This window comes from Halichoerus grypus, chromosome 5 (assembly GCF_964656455.1).
Source record: "Halichoerus grypus chromosome 5, mHalGry1.hap1.1, whole genome shotgun sequence".
NCBI lineage: Eukaryota > Metazoa > Chordata > Mammalia > Carnivora > Phocidae > Halichoerus > Halichoerus grypus.
The window spans coordinates 63,070,199-63,091,421 of record NC_135716.1 but is presented as its reverse complement, the minus strand read 5'-3'; the positions used below and the strand labels follow the sequence as shown (position 1 = coordinate 63,091,421).

Here is a 21,223-nt window from a genome sequence, read left to right as displayed (position 1 = left end):
CTTTTCAAAGGCGGGAGGGTCAATACCATGGTTGTTTTGTTCCCATCCAGTTATGTAACCGTGGGGACTTGTTTCTTTGCTTTCAGGATTTGTACAAAACACATTAAAGCTAAACAATAGGCGGGAGTCATAGGAGCAACCCCCGAGCTGTGTCTTGGAGTACGTCCTCCTAGGTTTGGGAATCTCCAATTAGTTCCATCTCAAGTGCTGACTCCGTGTATGTGTGTGTGTCTGTGTGTGTGTGTGTGTGTGTGTGTGTGTGTTTAGTTAGCTGGCACGCAACACACTTCCCCAGGGTTGTTTCCTTTTTCCTGAGATTTGGCGAAGGGTAAAGGGTCGGAGTCACATGGATACAAAGCATTTGATTAATGTCCAAGTCACCGCTGTGGCTGCCGGAGCCGCCTCCCCTCCAGCCCGGGCCGCGTGAGGCCGCAGCCGCGGGGCTGGGCGTGCAGGTCCCGGGCCGGGGCCCCCTCTCTCGGGAGTTGCCTCCTCAGAGCCTCGCGCCTCCCGCGCCGGAGTCCCAGCGGGCGCGCTCTCCTCTCCCACCACCCCAGCCTCTCCCCAGCATGTAAAGTCGCCCGTACCTCCTCAGACTTCCCGGAGGCAGCAACTTTCCTTTCTGGCCGGCGCGGGGCCGGGCACCAGTGGGCGCGCGGGGTAGCGCGCAGCACAGCAGCCCCGCGTCCCGCCGCCCACCATGAGCGACGAGAACCGCGGGGACGGCCGCGCCGAGAGCGCCAAGGACTTGGAGAAACAGCTTCGCCTGCGCGTGTGCGTGCTCAGCGAGCTCCAGAAGACCGAGCGGGACTATGTGGGCACGCTGGAGTTCCTGGTGTCGGTGAGTGTGTCCCCGCGCGGCGACGCAGGAGGCGGCGGGCGGCGCGGGGCGCGGATCCCAGAGAGGCCGCGGGAAGCGCGCGCCGCATTGTCTGCGGGGGAGCGGGGCACCGGGCCCGGCATCGCGGGACCACGAACCCGCCCGCGGATGCTGTGCTCGCCGGCGCGTGGACCACCGGTGGGATTGTTTCACGCCTGGACACGCAATGAGTTTGCCAGGGCCTTGGAGATCTGCGGGTTTGAAAAGTTAGCTCCAATGGGAGAAGGCTCCTGTCCAGGGAATCCCTGCTACCCCATCTTTCCTCACTCTTTACCCCTGTCCCTGGCCTGCTCGGTTGCATTGTGTCATTTTTTTTCTTCTCTCCCCCCCCCTGGGATTTTGTTTTAAGACTTTGGCTTGGTGATTAAAGTCAGTTTGCTACATTCAGGTACATTTAGTTTAAAAAAAAAAAAACAACAACAACAAACCTTGATTCTTTTGGAGCTTGACTTCATTATTCAGATTAGATGGCAGCGAAGTCCCTTTAGTTATAATAATCTTAGAAACATATGATTCTGGTGGGGGGTACAGAAAGAGCAGCGGGGTTATGATCTCTAACAGCTGTTGGATATTAAAGCCACATGTGGTGCTCACCCTGTTCTAGCCCTACAGTCTCCTACTCCCATCCCCCATCCCGGGTTTAAATTTGCTCTCCACTCAGCTCCTGGGTTCCCTGTTCACACTGAGCCCAGGAGAGCGGTATAATAAAACTAGTGTCAAACAACTTCAAGATTTCATAGAAAGAACTGGCAGGAACTTCGTTTCAAAGTTTCAGCTTGACGCATTGGAAGCCTGCTCTGGAAGCGTTTCATTCATTTTAGAGCCAGAAGGGGCAAAATTGAGTGAAAGAAACTTCTGAGACATCACTCAAAAGTTGAATTTTTTCTATTCACTGTTGCAAAGACAAAGACTTTGAGCATTGGCTCCTCTCCACCCAGATGCATGGGAGAGCATCATTTAAAGACTGAGGAGCTTTAGCCTTTGCAATCTAACTCAAATTTTCAAACCTTTTCCTTCCACCTCCCTGTTGCATGCCCCCGTGGTCCAAAGGGAAATGTTTCAAAGGCCAGACTTCCTGCTCAGTGTTCTGTAAGATGTAAACTTTCTGCTTATAATTATGGTAGAGGAATTTACTTCTTTGCTATGGCAAGGAGAGAACAGTGTTTCAAGGGATGTAAGATGCACAGGTTGAATTCTGGTTGACTTCTCAAATTAAAATCAGTATATTTGAGCCTCTGGGGCCACATTCTTTGGAAATGTTTGGATATTTGAGAATATATGGGTAATTGGTGATAAATTGGATTGTTGTACACTTCCATGCAGCAATCTCAAAAAAGCATGTTTTTAAGGAGATTTGACTTTTTTTTACAAAGTTATTACAATATTATTGACTATATTCTCTATGTTGTACTTTTCTGTGACTTTTTTTATAATTAGAAGTGTGTACCTCTTAATCCTCTTCACCTGTTTCACTTATCCCCCCACCCCCCTCCCCTCTGGCAACTACTTGTTTGTTCTCTGTATTTATGACTCTGATTCTCTTTTTGTTGTTGTTTGTTTGCTTGCTTGTTTTGTTTTGTTTTGTTTTTTTTAGATTCCACTGTAAATGAAATTATATGTTATTTGTCTTTCTGTCTGACTTATGTCACTTGGCATAATACTGTCTAGGTCTATCTGTGTTGTCACAAATGGCCAGATTTAATTCTTTTTTATGGCTGAATAATATTCCATTGTGTATTCCATATTCTATTCCATACCACGTCTTCTAGATCAATTCATCTATAGATGGACACTTAAGTTGCTTCCATATCTTACATATTGGAAATAACGCTGCAACAAACATAGGTATACATATGTGTTTTTGAATTGGTGTTTTCATTTTCCTCAGGCAAATGCCCAGAACTGGACTTATGGCTCATATGATACTTCTATTTTTAGTTATTTGAGGAACTTCCATACTGTTTTCCATAGGGGCCTCACCATTTTACATTCCTGCCAACAGTGCACAAGGATTTCCTTTCCTCCGTGTCTTTGCCAACACTTGTTATTTCTTGTCTTTTTGATACTAGCCGTTCTGACTGGTGTGAGGTGGAGATTTGACTTTTAATAGCTTCAGGTTTGCCTTTCATGAAACTTCATTGGTGACAAAGTCCTTTGAGTTTTGAAAAATCTGAGTCACTTCTTAAACTGCTTTAGTTACTCCTTTCTGGAGGTATATGAAAAAAGTACTGGGCAGAGTCCTAATTTATAGAAATAAAGGGCTAACCTAACCTACATTAAAAACCAATTTGTTGATCTTTATTTAACGTATGAGTTTTTCCTCTAATCTTGCACCTGATTATTAAAATTGAAAAATTATTGCTATATAAATTGTGGGAGGGGATGCCTGGGTGGCTCAGTTGGTTAAGTGTCTGCCTTCAGCTCAGGTCATGATCCCAGGGTCCTGGGATCGAGTCCCACACTGGGCTCTTTGCTTAGCAGGGAGCCTACTTCTCGCACTGCCTGCCGCTCCCCCTGCTTGTGCTCTCTCTGACAAATAAATAAATAAAATCTTAAAAATAAAGAAAAAAAAATTGTGGGAGGTATAAAATAAATTATACATACCTATTTATAAGTAGTTCACTTAATGATTTCATTCTTTTTATCTCATTCAGAAATTACGGACTCTTCCACTTGTATTTTTCTTTGTCCATTATTTTGTGCACGTACATCCAGTATTTATGCACATACATGTTCACACACACACACACACACACACACACAAACACACTAATTGGCCTATCATCCTAAACAAAAGTTTACCCTGACTTCTTTTTAGTCACAATCATTCAAAGCCTCAGATCTACTTGTAATACACTTTTAGATTTTCTTTTTTGAGTATTTCTTTTTTGATTATTGTTTATAGCAACACTGAATACCCATGTATATTACTTAGTCACCTTCCGTTGATGTAGTCAATCTAGTTTTAACTTTAGCCTAAGCCAATAATGTACCAAGCTTTAAAAATATTCAAACTCTTTGGCCTGGCAATTCCTTTTCTAGGAGTCCATCCTGAAGGACTGATAAGAAATGCAGACAAACGATTAAAGTTATTTTTTAAAAAATTAGCACTACTTTTAAATAAGTGGTACCTTTGTTGTAAAAAATTTGATAGTGTATTTCTAAGTCAAATGTGAATATTTGTTAGATTAGTCATTGTTTTAGATTTCTGTCATTGTTTCAGCCATTAACATGCATGGAGGGTAACTCTTATCTTTTTTATGAAGAGATAGAAAACGTATTTTTAGTTTTACCAAGAATGCATTTTTTACTTACAAGCCCATAAATAATAAAAAAAATGGTATTTTTTCTCTTGATTAAATGATCATATGACCTGAAGGTGAAAACTTTTTTCACTAAGATATTTTATACTTCTTCTTTTTCTTTTAAAGATTTTTAAAAATTTATTTATTTGAGAGAGAGAGAGAAAGAGCAAGCGAGCAAGAGCCAGGGGAGGGGCAGAGGGAGAGGGAGAAGAAGCAGACTCCCTGCTGAGGGGAGCCTGACTGGGGCTTGATTCTAGGACTCTGAGATCAGGACCCTGAGTGGAAGTCAGATGCTTAACGGATGGAACCACCCAGGTGCCCCTAAGATCTTTTATACTTCTGATTCCTTTCTGTTCTCATTTCCAACCCTTTCATTTTTCAAGGAGAGAACAACTTTCTCCACTCCCACCCCACAGATAGCTGTTATTTAGAGTGTCTCACTCTTCCTGTGGGATCTCTGGCTTCTTTTGTTTCTCACTAGCCCTTCTATCCTTTTGTATTCCCACTGGGCTTTCAGGGCTCGATTCCTTCAGGAGACTTCATAATCCTGTCCTCTTCCTCCCCTTCCAGGCTACAGTGCTCACTGCTTTGTACCCACTCTTCCCTGTAGTTTCTTCTTCCCTAGCACCAAAGGAAGCTTATACATGTATGTGTTTACTTTGGTCTCATTCTACTAGAATGTAAGCTTCTTGAGGACAGGCCCATATTTTACTTGCCTGTTTTTCCCCAGAATTTTTTACAGTGCTTGTGAAATTGTAGGTACACAGTAAATGCTTACTAAATGACTGAATGATCCAACTGACCCATCCTCTAACCTCCCACCCCATTTTTTTTTTTTTTTTTTTTTTTGTTAAGAGAGGGCAGGAGAGGGGCAGAGGGAGGAGAGAGACTCCTAAGCAGGCTCCACACCCAGTGTGGAGCCCGATGCAGGGCTTGATCTCACAACCCTGAGATCATGACCTGAGCTGAAATCAAGAGTCTGACCTTTAACTGACTGAGCCACCCAGATGCCCCAACTCCAACCCCATTCTTAAGGACAATTCCTTAAAATTCTCAGTTTTGTTTTTCTTCCATTTGGTTTGTATAGAGAGTGAAAGTTATTTAAATATCACTCAGGCACATATGAATTTATGTAACAAGAAGTTTTTTTTTAATTTAAAAAAATTTTTTTTTATTATGTTATGTTAATCATACATTACATAATTAGTTTTTGATGTAGTGTTCCATGATTCATTGTTTGCGTATAACACCCAATGCTCCATTCAGTATGTGCCCTCTTTAATACCCATCACCAGGCTAACCCATCCCCTCACCATCCTCCCCTCTAGAACCCTCAGTTTGTCTCAGAGTCCATCGTCTCTCATGGTTCGTCTCTCCCTCCTATTTCCCCCCCTTCATTTTTCCCTTCCTGCTATCTTATTCTTTTTTTTTTTTTTTTTTTTAACATATAATGTATTATTTGTTTCAGAGGTACAGGTCTGTGATTCAACAGTCTTATACAATTCACAGCGCTGTAACAAGAAGTTTTAAGTTAAACATGTAGTACCTGCATTTAAAACAGAAACAGTATTTAAATCAGGCATTGTGGTATTAAAGACTTTGTAACACACTGTTATTTCAAGTCATTGTATTCTAAATTTCTAAATTTGATCATCATGGGTAGGTTATAGTATCTGGATTAGTTATTTTTTAGGCCATAGATAAAATGTAGAGAGTGACCAAATTTGCTTGAATGCATGTTCTTGTTTTGTTTGGGAGACGGAATTTTGTGCTTTATTAGAAGTACTCAAACACATTTTTTCTAAAGAAAGGATTTTATGGACCTAATACCCAGTATTTAATGTTCCAAGTCTGGACAATAGTGTGTTGCAATTGGTTCCTGTTTGCAACCCAGTCACAGGGCATACCAAGATCGGGATGGCTTCCCAGACCCATTTATGAGGGCAGAGCAGGGCCAGCTTCATGGGTGTGTGTGCTGTGCAGTTTGCACTGAGCTTCATGCTCCGAAGGACCTGGGACTTGGTTTAATGCTCTGCTAGCACCGTCTTGAAATTTGTGCTAATTTTATCTTTGAACTTGTGTTTTACAAGTGAAGTCCATTGGGACAGTAGAGTGTGAGCAGAGCAGATACATGAAAGAAAGAGAAAAGCTTTATATTTCAGTACCTTTAATAGCACATTTTCCCCCCACTTTTTGAGCAAAAGGCCTCACACTTTTATTTTGCACTGGGCCTGGAAAATCATGTAGCCACATTTCACTATGGCATTGCGGCAGGATGGCTATATACATTTTTGTCTAAACTGGGACACTTCTGAGGGTGAAAGGGAGGGCTGTTAATAATTACACTGGGAAACAGATGTAACCTGGGATTGTTCCTGGCAAATCAGAATGCACTGTTCTTCCACATTGCGGGCACCTGAAGACAAAGACTTTGAGCTACGTGTCTTGTCATAAACGAAAGTTTTGAAATTTGTTACCTGTCTAGGTGTTGACCTCAGATAGCCCAGAATCTGAGTCCTGTCTCTTTTTTACTAGGTAACTTTGGACACATTCCTAAACTTTTCAAGCCCCATTTTCTTCATCTGTAAAATGGGGAAACAGTAGCATTTCTCAAGGTTGCTGTAAGGATGAGGTGGTGGATGCTTTGGGCTCTGCCCAGTCCCTGACTCACAGGAGGGCCTTTTTATAGTTACTGTTATTTCTTCTGATGCTGCAGTTGTTACACAGAACTACACATACTAGTCAGCCTTAGTGTCTAATTTTTGCCTCTATGATATTCTTCTCTACACTTTCTGTCTCTGAGTCTCTTCTTTACTTCTTCCCCTGGTGTTTCCCTTCTGTTCATGCAGGCCTTCTTCTCATGATATTCTTATTTTTTTTTTAAGATTTTATTTATTTATTTGTCAGAGAGAGAGAGAGAGCACAAGCAGGGGGAGTGGCAGGCAGAGGGAGAAGCAGGCTCCTGCCGAGCAGGGAACCCAACGCGGGACTCGATCCCAAGACCCTGGGATCATGACCTGAGCCAAAGGCACACGCTTAATTAACCAAGTGAGCCACCCAGGTGCCCCCTGATATTCTTATAAATACTCAGTTGACTTAAGACTGTGAGGACACTTTGCAGTCTATAAAACAACAACCATAGTTAGTATGGTGTTTTACAGTTTACAGTGAACGATGGCATATTTATTATTTGATTTGGCTTAATATATGTGTTCCTTAGCTCTTTCAAATGGTGCTCCTTAGAGTTCCAGGGTTCTGTAGTTTGGCTTCAGGGGCCCTCACAGAGGGCGAGGGGGAACTGAATTGTATGGCCTCAGGCTGTCCACTCAACCTCTCGTAGCATAGCCTCCCCTTCTTCTGATTTATGCCTTTGCTAAAGCGGTTAGAAAGACCACTTACTAGAGAGTAAACTCCAAGAGAATGGGGTGGTGCATTTATCTCCTGGGTACAGTTTTCTTGGCCTGAATACAGTGCTGTGTAAATAGTAGGTGTACAGGGAAACAAACAAATAAAACAAAAGCAAATGCACAGTTTGAATGAGTCCAAAAGCAACTTCTTTCAGTCACGATCTAACTTTTTCCAGGCAAAGATAAATTGATTCAACACATTATGCTTAGGTTTATGTTACACCGGCTGAATTGTGTGACTGTCAAATTCATATGCTGCCGTCCTAACCCTCGGTATACAAATAATTACAATGCCATGTGGGAGAGGCAGTGATGGAGTAATAAGCGAAGTTTCATGGAGGCATCAAGGGACCCCTTTAGTCTGGGGTCAAGGGACGTTTTGGGAAAGAGGTGATGGATAGCTTCTGAAGGATGAGGAGGAATATGCCAAACTGGGAAGACAACTATCAGTCTGGAAGGAGCAGCATGTTCCATGTGACCTTCCTTTGGCATTTGGGGCTGCTGGCATGATGTTGCTTAGGGGATGCTGAAAATGGAGATTGAAAAGTTCTATATGCTTTTTGGATATTTTTGGGTATTGGTGGGAGATGAAGTCAGTTCAGTCCAGTTTGAGAAGGATTCGATTTTTAAGAATTCTTTTTTTCTAATTTTTTTTTTTTAAAGATTTTGTTTATTTATTTGAGAGAGAGAGAGAGGGAGAGAGAACATGAGCAGGGGGAGGGACAGAGGGAGAAGCAGACTCCCCACTCAGCATAAGCTGAGCTGAAGGCAGAGGCTTAACCGACTGAGCCACCTATTTTTAAGAATTCTGACTTTAACTAAAAGTAGTGGGAAATCAATTGTTAGGGGACACCTACTGTCTTACTAGTAATAAACAAGTTTGAGACCTCCAAAGTTGGCACTGGAAAGGGCTATCTTGTGGGATAAAGTTGCCAGGCCAAGATTTCCTGAATCTCTGTCTCTAAATTTCACCTTGGGATTCCTTCTCCTTGTTCCCTGTGCTTTCCACCTTCCTGGTCCTCAGCAATCCACACGAGCACACAGAGAAGACCTTTCCTTGCTTCTCTTAATCTGGGACAGGTTATAATCTTCAAAACATTATTCTTGACTAGGGAAGAACACAGGCCAGTAATCCTAGAAACAACATGAAACACAAATGTAATCTAATTTGTATAATACAGATTTCTGCTCCTACCAAAGTGATCTTTCTCTCAGGGCCTGGAGACTCTGATCTATTTTTATCCTAAGCCCTAAGATAGCTCCAGACTGACCCCCACACTGGGCACTACTCCTGGGCTGACTTGGGAGAGTACTTTGTTTTCTAGCCATTAGCTTGAACATGTATACCTGAGGATGGCATCAGGATGCTGCCCTTAAGATGTCTTGACTCTTGTAGTGAATATAGCCTAGTTCGTTCATAATTCTGATTTTTGGAGTATTAATCATTACGGCCAGAGCCTACTCACTACACAGAGGGTTGTATGTATCTTTAGTCTTATGGTTTCATCTGCGTAATTATACCTTATTATAATGCCATTAATATAAGAATAGTATCTACTGAGATTAGCTTTGTTTCTCAGCAAGAGAATTCTGTCAATGGGATTGAAGAATAAACACTGGAGTCTAGTTACCCATTGGGAGTTTCTGCCATTGCATCGGTCCAGGTAAGAAATGTGGAATGTCTGATTTCAGATAGAAGCAATGAAGAAGATAAACAAAACAAAACAGAATAAAAACCAAACCAAACCACAAACAGGCAAACAAGCACCCAACAACTATGAGACATTCTTGGGTGGAATTTTTGGTATTTGTGTTTGTTTGGAAGTGGAGGTTTCTGTAGAAGGGAGAACATAGTGTGGAACTTCAGCCCGTAGTTTGAAGACAAAATGGATAGTGTAACTGAGAAGTGGAATAAAAGGGACAGAATAGCATTGGGAGGAGGAGAAAAGTGAATTTGGTTGTGGACCTCCTGGGCTGCAAATTCTGCTGCTTTGTGAAGATAAAAGTATGAAAGTTAAGAAAGAATTTGGGGCAAAAATTAGAGATCTAGAAACTAACTTATCATATTTGTTCAAGTCATCAGGTGGATGAGATGCCATAAGGGGAACAACTTGAGGGAAAAAGCCGTACAAACCAAGGGTAGGATGTTGGAAAGCCAGCATTTAAAGGATAGAGGAAGAAGTAGAGTGTGTTGGTGACTCAGATTGAGCCATCAAACCTTGAAACAAAGAACCAGGAGAGAGTGATCTCTTGAAATCCAAGGAAGGACCTAGTACCCAGAAGAAAGTTTTCTTTAAAGTGTCAGAACTTTTCGGGGTGCCTGGGTGGCTCAGTTGTTAAGTGTCTGCCTTTGGCTCAGGTCATGATCCCAGGGTCCTGGGATGGAGCCCCACATTGGGCTCCTGCCTCAGCAGGAAGCCTGCTTCTCCCTCTCCCACTCCCCCTGCTTGTGTTCCCTCTCTCGCTGTCTCTCTCTCTGTCAAATAAATAAGTAAAATCTTTAAAAATAAATAAATAAAGTGTCAGAACTTTTGAGAAGTAGGTGGTGGGGAGACTGAAGAGGCCTGTGGATTTGACGATTAGCCTGTCATTGGGCTTTAAGTTCAGGAGTGTGTGTGAGCAGAAGCCTGACTGAGAATAAGCTGAGACCCCAGTGGAAGCTGAGGGGTGAAGACCAGTGGAAAAACCATTCAGAGATTTTGGTGGTAAACGCAAGGGGAGAAGTAGGTTAGTAACAGAAGCTGGTGATCTTGTCCAGGGATGTTTGAGGAAGGTGAGTACAGCCAAGGGAAGGAGACAAGAGAAAGACAATATAGCGTGGTGGAAGCACAGAGCATCTTCGTGTAAACCATGGCAGGAACCTCCATGTCACCGGAATAAAAGGAAGATACTTGGCAAGGTTTGCTGCCATGAAACACCCATATTGTTGCAGACTCCCACTCCAAGAATGAGCCGGCTGTCTCTCGTCTATTTTTAAAATTCTGCTTCTTCTCTAGTCTAGCGCATGAGGAACTGCTGGGATGGCCTTTGTACCTCCTTGTGAACGAACACTCACTCACCAGCGGCCCTGCCACGCTGGGACAGTGGGGTGAAGTGCATGGTACAGAGCATGGCTTTAGGGAATCTGATGACCTGGGTTAAAGTTCTGGCACTGAAATTTACAAACAGTGTGTAACTTAGGGCAAATTACATAGCCTCTTTATGCTCAGTTTCACATTTGGAAAACACATTCAATAATATCTCACAGGCTGACCTCAAGTTCAAATCAGCTTCTGTAGGTAGAGTCCCGATAGGTAGTAAGCCTCTCCTCTCTTTTTCCTTTCTCCTCCTGCCTCACAGAGTCTGGCACTTGTTGAGGCCACCTAGCCTGCTTCTGAGCCCTTTCTCTTCTAGCCTGGAAGCATACTGGAGGCTTTAATAGATAAAGAAAAGTCCTGAGGAGGCCAGAGGGGCCTTCAGGAATGCAGGGGAGGTGTGGTCTTAGAGGGGGAGAGAGGGGGTGGTAAGGGTGTGGGAGATGGGGGTGGGGGAGTGAGCTGTGGAGGGTGGGGAGTCATTTTCCTCTGGGAGGAGCAAAAGATGCAGTGCCCAGGGTTATTTTAGAGGAGAGGGGAGTTGGAGATTTATACCTAATGACCTTTATTTCTCCATGAAATTGAACTATTATTTTCTTTGTGTTCTGTTTTGTTGTTGTTGTTGTTGTTGTTTGTTTTTGCTGAGAGTAAGGAGCTATAAAGACAGTGGTAAAGATTTGGAACATACACTTTCAAGAATAGTAAGGGGAATTGAACTCAGGTATCTGAGGTTGGATGTTTGTCTTTGTGTAATTGTTCTTTTATTTATTTTTATTATTTTAAAAGATTTTATTTATTTATTTATTTGAAAGGGGGGGAGAGAGAGTGTACAAGCGGAGGGGGGAGAGACAGAGGGAGAGGGAGAAGTAGATTCCTCTGCTGAACAGGGAGCCCAACGAGGGTGGGGTTGGGGGGAAGTCTCGATCCCAGGACCCCGGATCATGGGATTATGACCTGAGCCTGAGCTGAAGACATAAGTTGTTTAACTGAATGAACCACCCAAGCGCCCCTGTAATTGTTCTTTTAAATGTGACTTTCTTAATGCAACATATAAATTTAGAAGTCAAAATAGAGAAGTGGTTTCTCCTGATTTCTTATATTATGACTAGGTTCAAATCTTGGAAATAATGACATAATCATTTTTTTAAACCATGACATAAGTATAGAACTTCTATATTATTACATTTAATGCACACAGCAATTACTGTGCACACTCTTTAAAAAGAAACATTGATTTATCTGACAACATTTTGGTATCATTACATTTTTTCTCAGTACTTGTCTTTTAGCAGTGTTCTGTTGAGTGCTCTTTTACTATATACCTGGTTTATACCTTAATTCCAAATAAAATTGTTATGTTTGTTTTGAATGCAATTAGTTTGACCGAAAAATAGTTGTTTTTGTTTACATGGATTCTTTAAAAATCTTACTTATAATATTTACTTTTCATAATAGATGAATTTTTATTCTCAATGTTTAAAATTGCATTAGCTATATTAAAACCAAGATTTCTTTGACTTATCATATTATTTTTGCCTCAAACAATAACAAATTCAGGATAAACACACCTCAGTAAGGGTTTCTTTGCTTAAAAGTATGGTTTTCGAATGGTATTGAGTATATTCATTCAAATCCTGGTACATCTTATCAAAACTTTTTTTCTAATTTTCTGATTTTTCTAATTTTTTCTCATGAACAATCATTGAATTTTATCCAAGAATTCAATGATTGTAATTTTAAGAAAATTGATATGTTAAGTTGAGGTTATGGTTTTAAACATTTCTAGTTAGTATAGATGACTTCAGACTTCGATTCCTTGAATAAATTTGTGGTATTCTAGCCTTACCATATAGCTAAGCATACTGTACAAAAAAGGACCTGTGTTGTTGGAGAATAGCTAAGCCAAGGACATTATGTTCTGTCATCAATGTGAAATGAATATTTTCCATTAAAAGGCAAGCCCTTCACTTGAAAAGGTTAAATGGTATAATACTTAAGAAATGACGGCAGCTGGTTAAATTTAGAATACTGATATAAAAATATTCTCTGGGTTAATAGCAAAAATACAGTAATATAGAATATGAATGAGTAAACATTTTTGTTTATTTTAAAACTTTGTTTCTCTGGGAGAGTCACCTAAGAGTTGATGTCTATGTTTGACTTTGCTTTTTGTTACTTTTGTTATTTTAATTATCTATTTAAGTTGTCTTCTTGCCAGTAAAAGAGGCTTTATAGATGGTGACACATTTTCAGTGATTGTGTAAGAAATGCTGATGTTTTCCTTTGATGCCTTGTAATGCTTCAGCTTGGCCTTGCTTTCATGCTCCTTTGGTTTCTAGTTTTTTTCTTATTTGACACTATTGCCCCAAAGAAAGAAATCTTAGGATTCCAGAAATAACATCTCCCGTTCCAAAGTTTTATTTCTGTCAGTAGCACTTGGGGAAGAGTTATGGAAAGACATTATGTCACCTAGATGTTAGTCCCATACCCGCATATTCCAAGATTGCTTTAATAATTCATTATTTCCCCCAAGCTGAAATTATGGAAGGAAAGGGGATTTTCATTTTTTACACTGTATATCTATGTGTTGGACTTTGAATAACTTTAATATATTTTTATATGTTATATAGAAATATTTTTGTATTCATATATTTATTTTTACATATTCTAGACACAACTTTATCCCAATTTTTCTTGTACCTCTTGAATAATGAGACGTCTGGCAGAGACTTCTAATTGCTCCCAATGTCCAATATTCTTTTCTTCCATAGTGATAAAAAGTTTTAGCTCAGGACATGATTGTCTAACTTAAGACTACATTTCCCAGCCTCCCTTGCAGCTAAGTGTGGGCATATGAGTAGGTTCTGGGCGGTGGGATGTGAGCAGAAGTGGCATGGGTACCTTTATAATGAAGGAGTATGCACTCTCTTCCTTCTCCCTGGCGGGTGTGAGGATGTGATGGTAGGAAATGAGGCAGCCATTTTGGACCATGAAATGGAAGTCACATGTCGAGGATAACAGAACAACGAAATAGAAAGAGTCCATTTCTTTATTAAAGCAGTCTAACTGGTATCCTATCAAAAATGGGCCTGTAAAAATAAATCAGTATTTACTTAACTCTGTCTTAACATCATCTTTTTTGACATTTTACGTTGTGTTTCCAATTTTTCACTGATTTATGCAAATTATTAATGAATTGGCAAACTTTGATGTATTTTTCTGCCTTTGTCTTAACTGAGTAATCCTAATGTTTTAAATTTATTTCTAGCTTTTCTTTAATGAAAGCTCACCAGTGATTTCTCTGGATTACGCTAAAACTACACTCTCTTTTGCTATTGGTAAACTTTCTTTTTTTTTTTTGTTAGAAAAAGAATGGTATTATTTTCAACCTATACTTCTATATTTTTTTCTGAAGACCAGAATTTGTGTGTTTATTATGTATATTTATAAGAATATTTGTTCAGCTGCTTTCACTGAAGTTAAGCAACAGTAGTTTAAACAACACGGATTGTTTGTGACTTTGAAAGCCATATGTAATCAACATGGCTTTTTTTTGTGTTCTGTCTTGGAGCTCTGGTTATTTAATTTTTCAATTTGATTGCCTAACAGTATTTCAGAGGAGTAAGCAGCTCAGCTCTATCAGGTCATTTAGTCTCCTGTTCCTTCTATCTTATTGCTCCACCATCCCTTAGGACCAATTAAATCAATGTCTGTAGGAGAGAGAGCCAGCCATCAGTATTTTATATAGTTTCTCCAGGTGGTTCCAATGTGCAGAAGGTTGGGGAACCAATACACTGGGGTTTTCTTGTCCATATGGTTGAGGCTGGCTTACAGACCCCTTTCGCATTCCAGCTGTAAGGGGACAGAGACAAATTCCTACACATCACTTTCACTCTCATCCTCTTGGCCAGAACGTCATAACATGGCTGAACCAGCTGCAAGGGAGACTGGAAATGTGCTATCTAGTTGGGCAGCCATGTGTACTGTTGAAACTTGGGGAGTTCTGCACTAAAATAAAGAAGTGGAAAATAAATATTGAGGAGCAAGGTGTAATTTCTGCCACACTTTAGGCTCCAGTGATACTTTAGGCTTGATTCTCAGAAAATCATTTGTATTAATTCTTAGATTCCTTTACTGTAAGAACCTATTCTACTTAACATATAATTTGAATTATTTCCCCCTAAAATAATATATTCTTGTCCACATAGAAATCTATCTAATATTTATCTATCTCTTCACGTATGTTTGTTAGAGCTACCTAAAGGGGTTTTTTTTGGTTTGGTTTTCGTTTTCTTTTTGTTTTTTCCCATTGGCTTTCACTACAGGAAGAGTGAAGAGAGGGATTTGGAGATTTTGTGTAATTAAGCATTTTTTTTTCTAAAGTCTCAAACAAATGAAAAAACAATCCCAGGAAAATATGGAAATCATTTAATATGTCCTTATTATATGTTAGGCACTGGATATTCATGTATAACTCACAACTCACAACTCCTTTCAAGGCTTGTATCATTATAACAAATACCTGAGTATACTCTGGTAGGTTCCTCAGTGGGAGAGGGGGGATTCTGAGTAGATCCATTGTGCAGCTATTCCAAGAGGTTCTGCTGGTGATTCACTGGCCCAGGCATTTCTAGATCGTGGGAGCACCGTGATTAATCAGGACTCGGAAAACCAAGGCAGATGTTGGGATCAGGACGCAGAACTTGTTGACTCCGGAAGTACACAGAAGCTAGAAGTCAGGAAGGAACAGCAGTTCATTTCAGGCAAAGGAACAAGAGCAAAGGAGCAACAAGAAGCTCACGGTCAATCCAAGACAGGAGTCAGAGTCAGGCAAGCACTCAGGAGCCAACGATTACCCAGAAGTCAAGAGTTTCCAGGACAGAAATGAGGAAATGCAATGAATCATTTAAAAATAGACAACCTTAGGTCTACTGTTGGATATCTGTTAGTGTACATCATTGCTAAGAGTAGTTTTAGTTTGGATCATTTTGGATCTCTATATGCTTATTTACTTACTACTTACTTACTGTTGGTTTTATGTGTTAAATATAGCTCATCTCTATCCTTTATATGATTAAATCATATGATATTTGAAGCAAGGATTAAATACACACATGCACACGCACACACAGACACATCTTATACTATCCAAAATGTATGTACTGTTCTGCATTCAGTGGATATTGCATAATTTGCATTGGTAGAAAACCTTGATGTAATTTAAGCACAAATGAAGTGAACTGTAGTTCAAATGATTGCTGTTCCTGGGAGTGCTCTATTTGCCACGACTACTTCTTTTGATGGGATAGATGAGGGAAAGTAACAGGCATTCTGGTAGTCCCAGAATGATGTCTGATAAATAAGCCATGTTATATAGGCAGAGCCATTTTTCTTAGCTTCTAGCAAGGACAGTTGGTACAGCTGTGTAATCTTAGAGTCCAAAAGGGAATCATGCTATGGATAGATGAATACAGTTTTCAAGTAAAATATGAGAAGTTGATGTTTCTCATGTATATTTTTCAGTGAGCTAATAATTCTCACATATAAATTGTACCTTCTCCGTATGGTGAAATTTTTTGAGGATAGCAAATATTCTTTGGGTTTTAGGGGTATTTTTTTAAAAAATTATTTTATAGTTAAGATTGAGTTAATTATAAGGAATTTAATGAGTTAGATTGTCAGAAAATTTCAAAGTTTAGTTGATAACTTCAGTAGATTGATTCTTAATTTTATACATTCACATTTCTGTAGTTGAGTATTTGGGTCAGATTCAACTTTATGGCATCAGGAAAATGTAAGCAAACTTTAATGAGAGGTCCAGGAAGTCAGCCAGGATATTTGAATAAAAATCTTAAAAAAGAAAAAGTCTGCTAACTAGATTTAAAGAGAAAAATGTAGCTTTACTATATTGTATTATATATTCTTTCTACAAACCATTTCTTTTCCAGCTTGTCAGAATTAAAGTTCCAATTATTCTGTGATATTCTAGAATTTTCTTTAGTATTTAATTTTTGCCAAGTGAAATCTGCAGTAATTTTGTAGTAAGTAAAGACAGAACTAAACAATCAGTAAACAAAAATTTACCACAGAATGGAATCAGAGTGATTTTTAAATTTATTTCAAAACCAACTTATATGTGAAAAACCTTTTAACACAGGGCAATTTATGTCTCAGGTCAATTAAAAAAATACCTCTTATATACTAAGCCTTATGATTTAGTCTCTTCAATAATTATTTTCAAAAACATAAGGTTCAGATATTTTGATTCTTTTTTAAAGATTTATTTATTTATTTGAGGGAGGGAGAGAGAGAATCTTAAGCAGACTCTCCACTGAGCATGGAGACTGACTCCGGGCTCCATCTCATGACCTGGAGATCACCACCCCGCCGAAATCAAGAGTCAGATGCCTAAGCGACTGAGCCACCCAGGCGCCCCCAGATATATATTTTTTAAGATTTTATTTATCCATTTGAGAGCGAGAGAGAGCGAGAGAGGGAGAGAGCATGAGTGGGGTGAGGGGCAGAGAGAGAAGCAGACTCCCAGCTGAGCAGGGAGCCCCATGTGGGGCTTGATCCTGGGGCTCTGGGATCATGACCTGAGCCGAAGGCAGACGCTTAACCGACTGAGCCACCCAGGAGTCCCAGTTTTGATTCTTAATATTCCAGGGCATTTTAATTGAGCATGTACTATGTGCCAATCACTGTTCTAGGCTGGGAGGATGTATACAGGAATTAAAAAATCCCTGTTTCATGGAGATCCCTTTCTAAAACAGGAGATAAGGCAAATGAGTAAAATGTTTGGTATATTAGCTAGTTTAAATGGTGAGGAGAATGAGTGAAGCATATGGGAATAAAAATCTGTATGTTTTGACATTTTATATAGGATGAAAAGGCAGAAAGTCACTCCTTTTTGGAAGTCTCTAAGAATATTTGAAAATAACTTTTTTATTTTCTTTTTTTACACTCTTACTTTAGTAGGCAGTATCTAAGAGGAAAGTGCTAATCAGGTCTCTTGTTCCGCTCTTCAGTATAATTATAATTTAGAGGTGAAATTAAACCCAGGTATACATTGCTAATAAAGTTTATAGAACAGATTAGCAATAACTTAGTGGCTATAAGACTTAAGGCTTTAACTAGTCAATTCTTTAGCTGTCATTTTTCAGTATGCTGACTTTAATAGAGTAGGCATATATTTTTTTGGAGGTGCAGCAAACTAAAAATATATGCTACCTCACTCTGTCACTGTTACATGTTTATACCATTGAGGAGGTTATTTTGTAGAGTGTTTGCCAATATGGTTTCAGATCCTGGCAGCTTTGTGTCTAGTGGGAATTGCAGCCAAGGTTAGGATCCATCACTGGTGGGAACCAGCAATCTGAGCAGTGCACCACCTCGAAGAAGCTTCTGCTGGAAATGAAGTGTCCTTCAGCCCTGAGGGGACTGAAGCATTAAACAATGAGGGTGGGGGTGACAGGTTGGGGATCCTGAAGGTGCAGCAGGATCTAAAGCCAGTTTTATAACTGTTACCTTAGATAATCCCAGATGAGTTAAAAGCTAAGGTATGGAATGCTTTCTTATGTTTTACGCATTAAGGTCTCCCAAGAGGAAAAAGGAAGGGTAAGGAGTAGACCTTGCAACCCCTCCCCACTCCTTGTTCGGATGGTATCATCTCCCCTACGGCCCTATAGAAATGACTCCCTGGAGAAGTGTGGACAGCTGGATGCAGCCCCTTTGTGTCCTAGAAAGTGTCATTGAGAGCCACAGCCAGAGACTGGTGGGGGGAGGGGAAGGGTCACTTCAGGACTGTGGAAAATACTCCCTTTACCCTCAGCATCCTGGGGCCTTGTTTCTTGCCTTATTGTTAATAGCGTCTGGGAGCTTGGATTCTGGGGCTGAAATTTTTCTCAGTTCTATAAATGATATTTTTTCAGCAGCCTTTTGTGGAGTTTTCATTCTTTAGTTCACTGAATTTGTAGCACAAAGGAAGGGAAAGAGATTTATTACTATCGTCATTACCAACTTCAGAATAGAAATTGGTGAATAATTATACTTACATTAGACTTTTAAAAAGTATAACTGAAGGGAAGGGATTCAGCTGGCTGTATTTTTTGATAAGGTTCTGCGCTTTCCTCTTCCGTTTCTCTTTAGAGACCATTCTATGGCTAATACATCATAAAAGTGAAAAGGAAGTGCAAACACAATTACCACAGAAAGTTGAAATCTTTTCCATTCACTTTTTTATGCTATTTGTGACTTGTCTGCCTATTTGATTCAAAGTAAGGAAAAACTTGGGATCCTTATCTATCATTATCAGTGGCACTGATTTTGAGTGTGTGGTGTGATTCTGACAAAACTGGCACAAAATCAGCCTTAATGCTAGCAGCCATTGTACCAAACTAACCACAAGAATGTGTACAGAATATACGCAGGGAGCTTTAAAGGCAAGTACATTTGTCTAATGAGGTAATGCAAGATACAGTGCAAGGAGGGAAATCGGATATAGAATGAACCTCTCGTTAACTGTGTAACAAAATGTGCAGTGCCATCAGTAGCTTTTACTTGGGGGCTTTGAGATTTTCTGCTCCACTCTGCTCCGTTTCTTAGCCCTCATCCAGTCCTGAAGTCCCTGGAGGAGGTGCTGAGTGCTGATGGTGCTCGTTAATCAAGAGTACAGCGCATGTGGGTGGGGTGATCACTGGGAAGCAAGGCTGGGTTTAGGATTTGGTCTAAGATAACATCTGGACATTTCAGAGGTCACAAAGGAGCTGGGGTCAAGGGTTAACACAGCTGAGGTCTGCAGTCTGTGACACAGAGCCAAGGAGCAGCTTCAAGGGGGAATCTCTGCCATCTTTTACACTTGGGAAATGTAGCTCCTGCCAGTTAGCCCCTTCCTGTGCCCTCTGGTCTAGTCATCCCCTCACCCCCTTCACTTTTGGGATCCTCTAGCAGACACAATTTTCCTAGACTGACCAGGTAGCTTTGAGTATGGGCTTTAGGCTTATGATAACTTCTGAGGGATGGATGATCCCATAATAATAAAGATTAGGACCAATATTTGTAATCCAAGAAGAGGTAGATTTTGACTGATTTCATTAAACTTATTTCTTTAGATGATTAGAATAATCATTTAAGCCGGTTGGTTCATAGTTACTCTCTTAATGCATATTTTCACCTAGAAAGGTTTACTAATGTTTTATGATTCTTGTATACTTTCGAAGAATATTTATCAGACTCTAGGACCTTCCCTGATAATTCAAGTCTGGTCTTATGTAGAGACTGTGCCATTTGGAAAAGCTTGAAAACTTTCCTGACAACTTGTTTGAAGTTTGCCGTTTATTTTGATCAGCGGTTCACTTGGCTACCCCTGTGTAAACATTAGAAGGGTCTTCTTTCAGTTCATTTGTGGTCCCAGGTGGACACAGATGAAATGAGTTGCTCCAAACAGAAGGGACAGAGTTAGAGAATCTTTTGCCTATCATCTGAGCCTGCCTTGTCTTAACATCCTATAATTCAGGTTTCTATAGCTTGATTTATTCTAATTCCTAGGACCTAAAATATTTCTTATCCTTGATTATTTATACTGTTGTTACAATTTGTTTAGAAATTCAGGAAGTATGGAAGAATAGTAAGAGAGAAATCAGTTATCTCCATTTTGGGAAACCAAAGAGCCAAAGTGGTTTTGTTTATTAACTCGATGTTATATGTTTGGGTAACATTTGTTGAGAGGTTAAGATCTTTTTCATGGAGTCATAATCTTTAAATTTAAAACAGTGTAAGGTCCAGATACAAGTTAGTTTTCAAACTGCCACCCCAAACTAAAAACAAAAATGAATAAAAAACCCCCAAACCCAAAACCTCAAATGAGAGCTATTCCTATTTACATGAAGAAATACTGTAATGATCATAAGCCTTTCAACAACATGGGATTAATTATCCCAGTAAAAATAACAATACCCCTAATCTATTTTCACGCTTCTATGTCTCTGATGGAACCAATTTACAAATAAAGGCTAACATTTTACTTTGCAGTTCTCAGCCCCGCCAATCCCCTGCGGTGATTGGGTTGGGCTGCCAGTTTGGGAAAATACACTAAAAATATTTGGCGTGAAGAGTTCTCACACTAGTAGCTATAAACTCATGTTTTCTGGATCAAGAGGTAATCCTCTTTTGACTTTGGAGTAAGTAAGAAATGCGAAATACATCAAGAGAAGATCATTCTCCTCTTCTAAGATTGATGTCCTACACAAGGCTCTTCAGAGCCTGCTAGACTGGCCTGGAGGGTCAGGACAGAGAAGTGGTGCAGGGCTCCCTTCCTCCACCCGCTGACCTAGCAGAGTTTGCACTATCTGAAGCATTTATCAGTTATATTCTTATACTAATTTACCTAATGCAAACAGATTCTCCTTCATCTGTCATGCTAATGGCAAAGAGGGAAGGCCTGTGGTTTTTGAGTAGATTATACTTTTGATGGGAATTGATGGAAAGACCGTCTCATTCTATGATTTTGTTTTTGTAGAACAGTGGTTAAAATGGTCTGACCGAAGGGTTGGTGTAGGG

The 21,223-nt window shown here is 40.1% G+C and overlaps 1 protein-coding gene and 1 long non-coding RNA gene across 9 annotated transcripts in view; one reads left to right on the top strand and one right to left on the bottom strand.

The window, feature by feature from the left end:
- LOC118518109 (uncharacterized) overlaps positions 1 to 712 on the bottom strand; it is a 49,040-nt gene extending 48,328 nt beyond the window's left edge. For both annotated transcript variants that reach the window (XR_004908459.2, XR_004908460.2), the window contains exon 1: positions 588 to 712. This is a non-coding gene — a long non-coding RNA (uncharacterized LOC118518109). The remainder of the gene's footprint in view (positions 1 to 587) is intronic.
- PREX2 (phosphatidylinositol-3,4,5-trisphosphate dependent Rac exchange factor 2) overlaps positions 701 to 21,223 on the top strand; it is a 283,867-nt gene continuing 263,344 nt past the window's right edge. For all 7 annotated transcript variants that reach the window (XR_004908454.2, XM_078072312.1, XM_036064630.2 and 4 more), the window contains exon 1: positions 701 to 841. Coding sequence is in view for 6 of the 7 variants with exons in the window: in XM_078072312.1 (XP_077928438.1) it covers positions 701 to 841 (141 nt within the window). In the remaining variant the exon portion in view is untranslated. The remainder of the gene's footprint in view (positions 842 to 21,223) is intronic.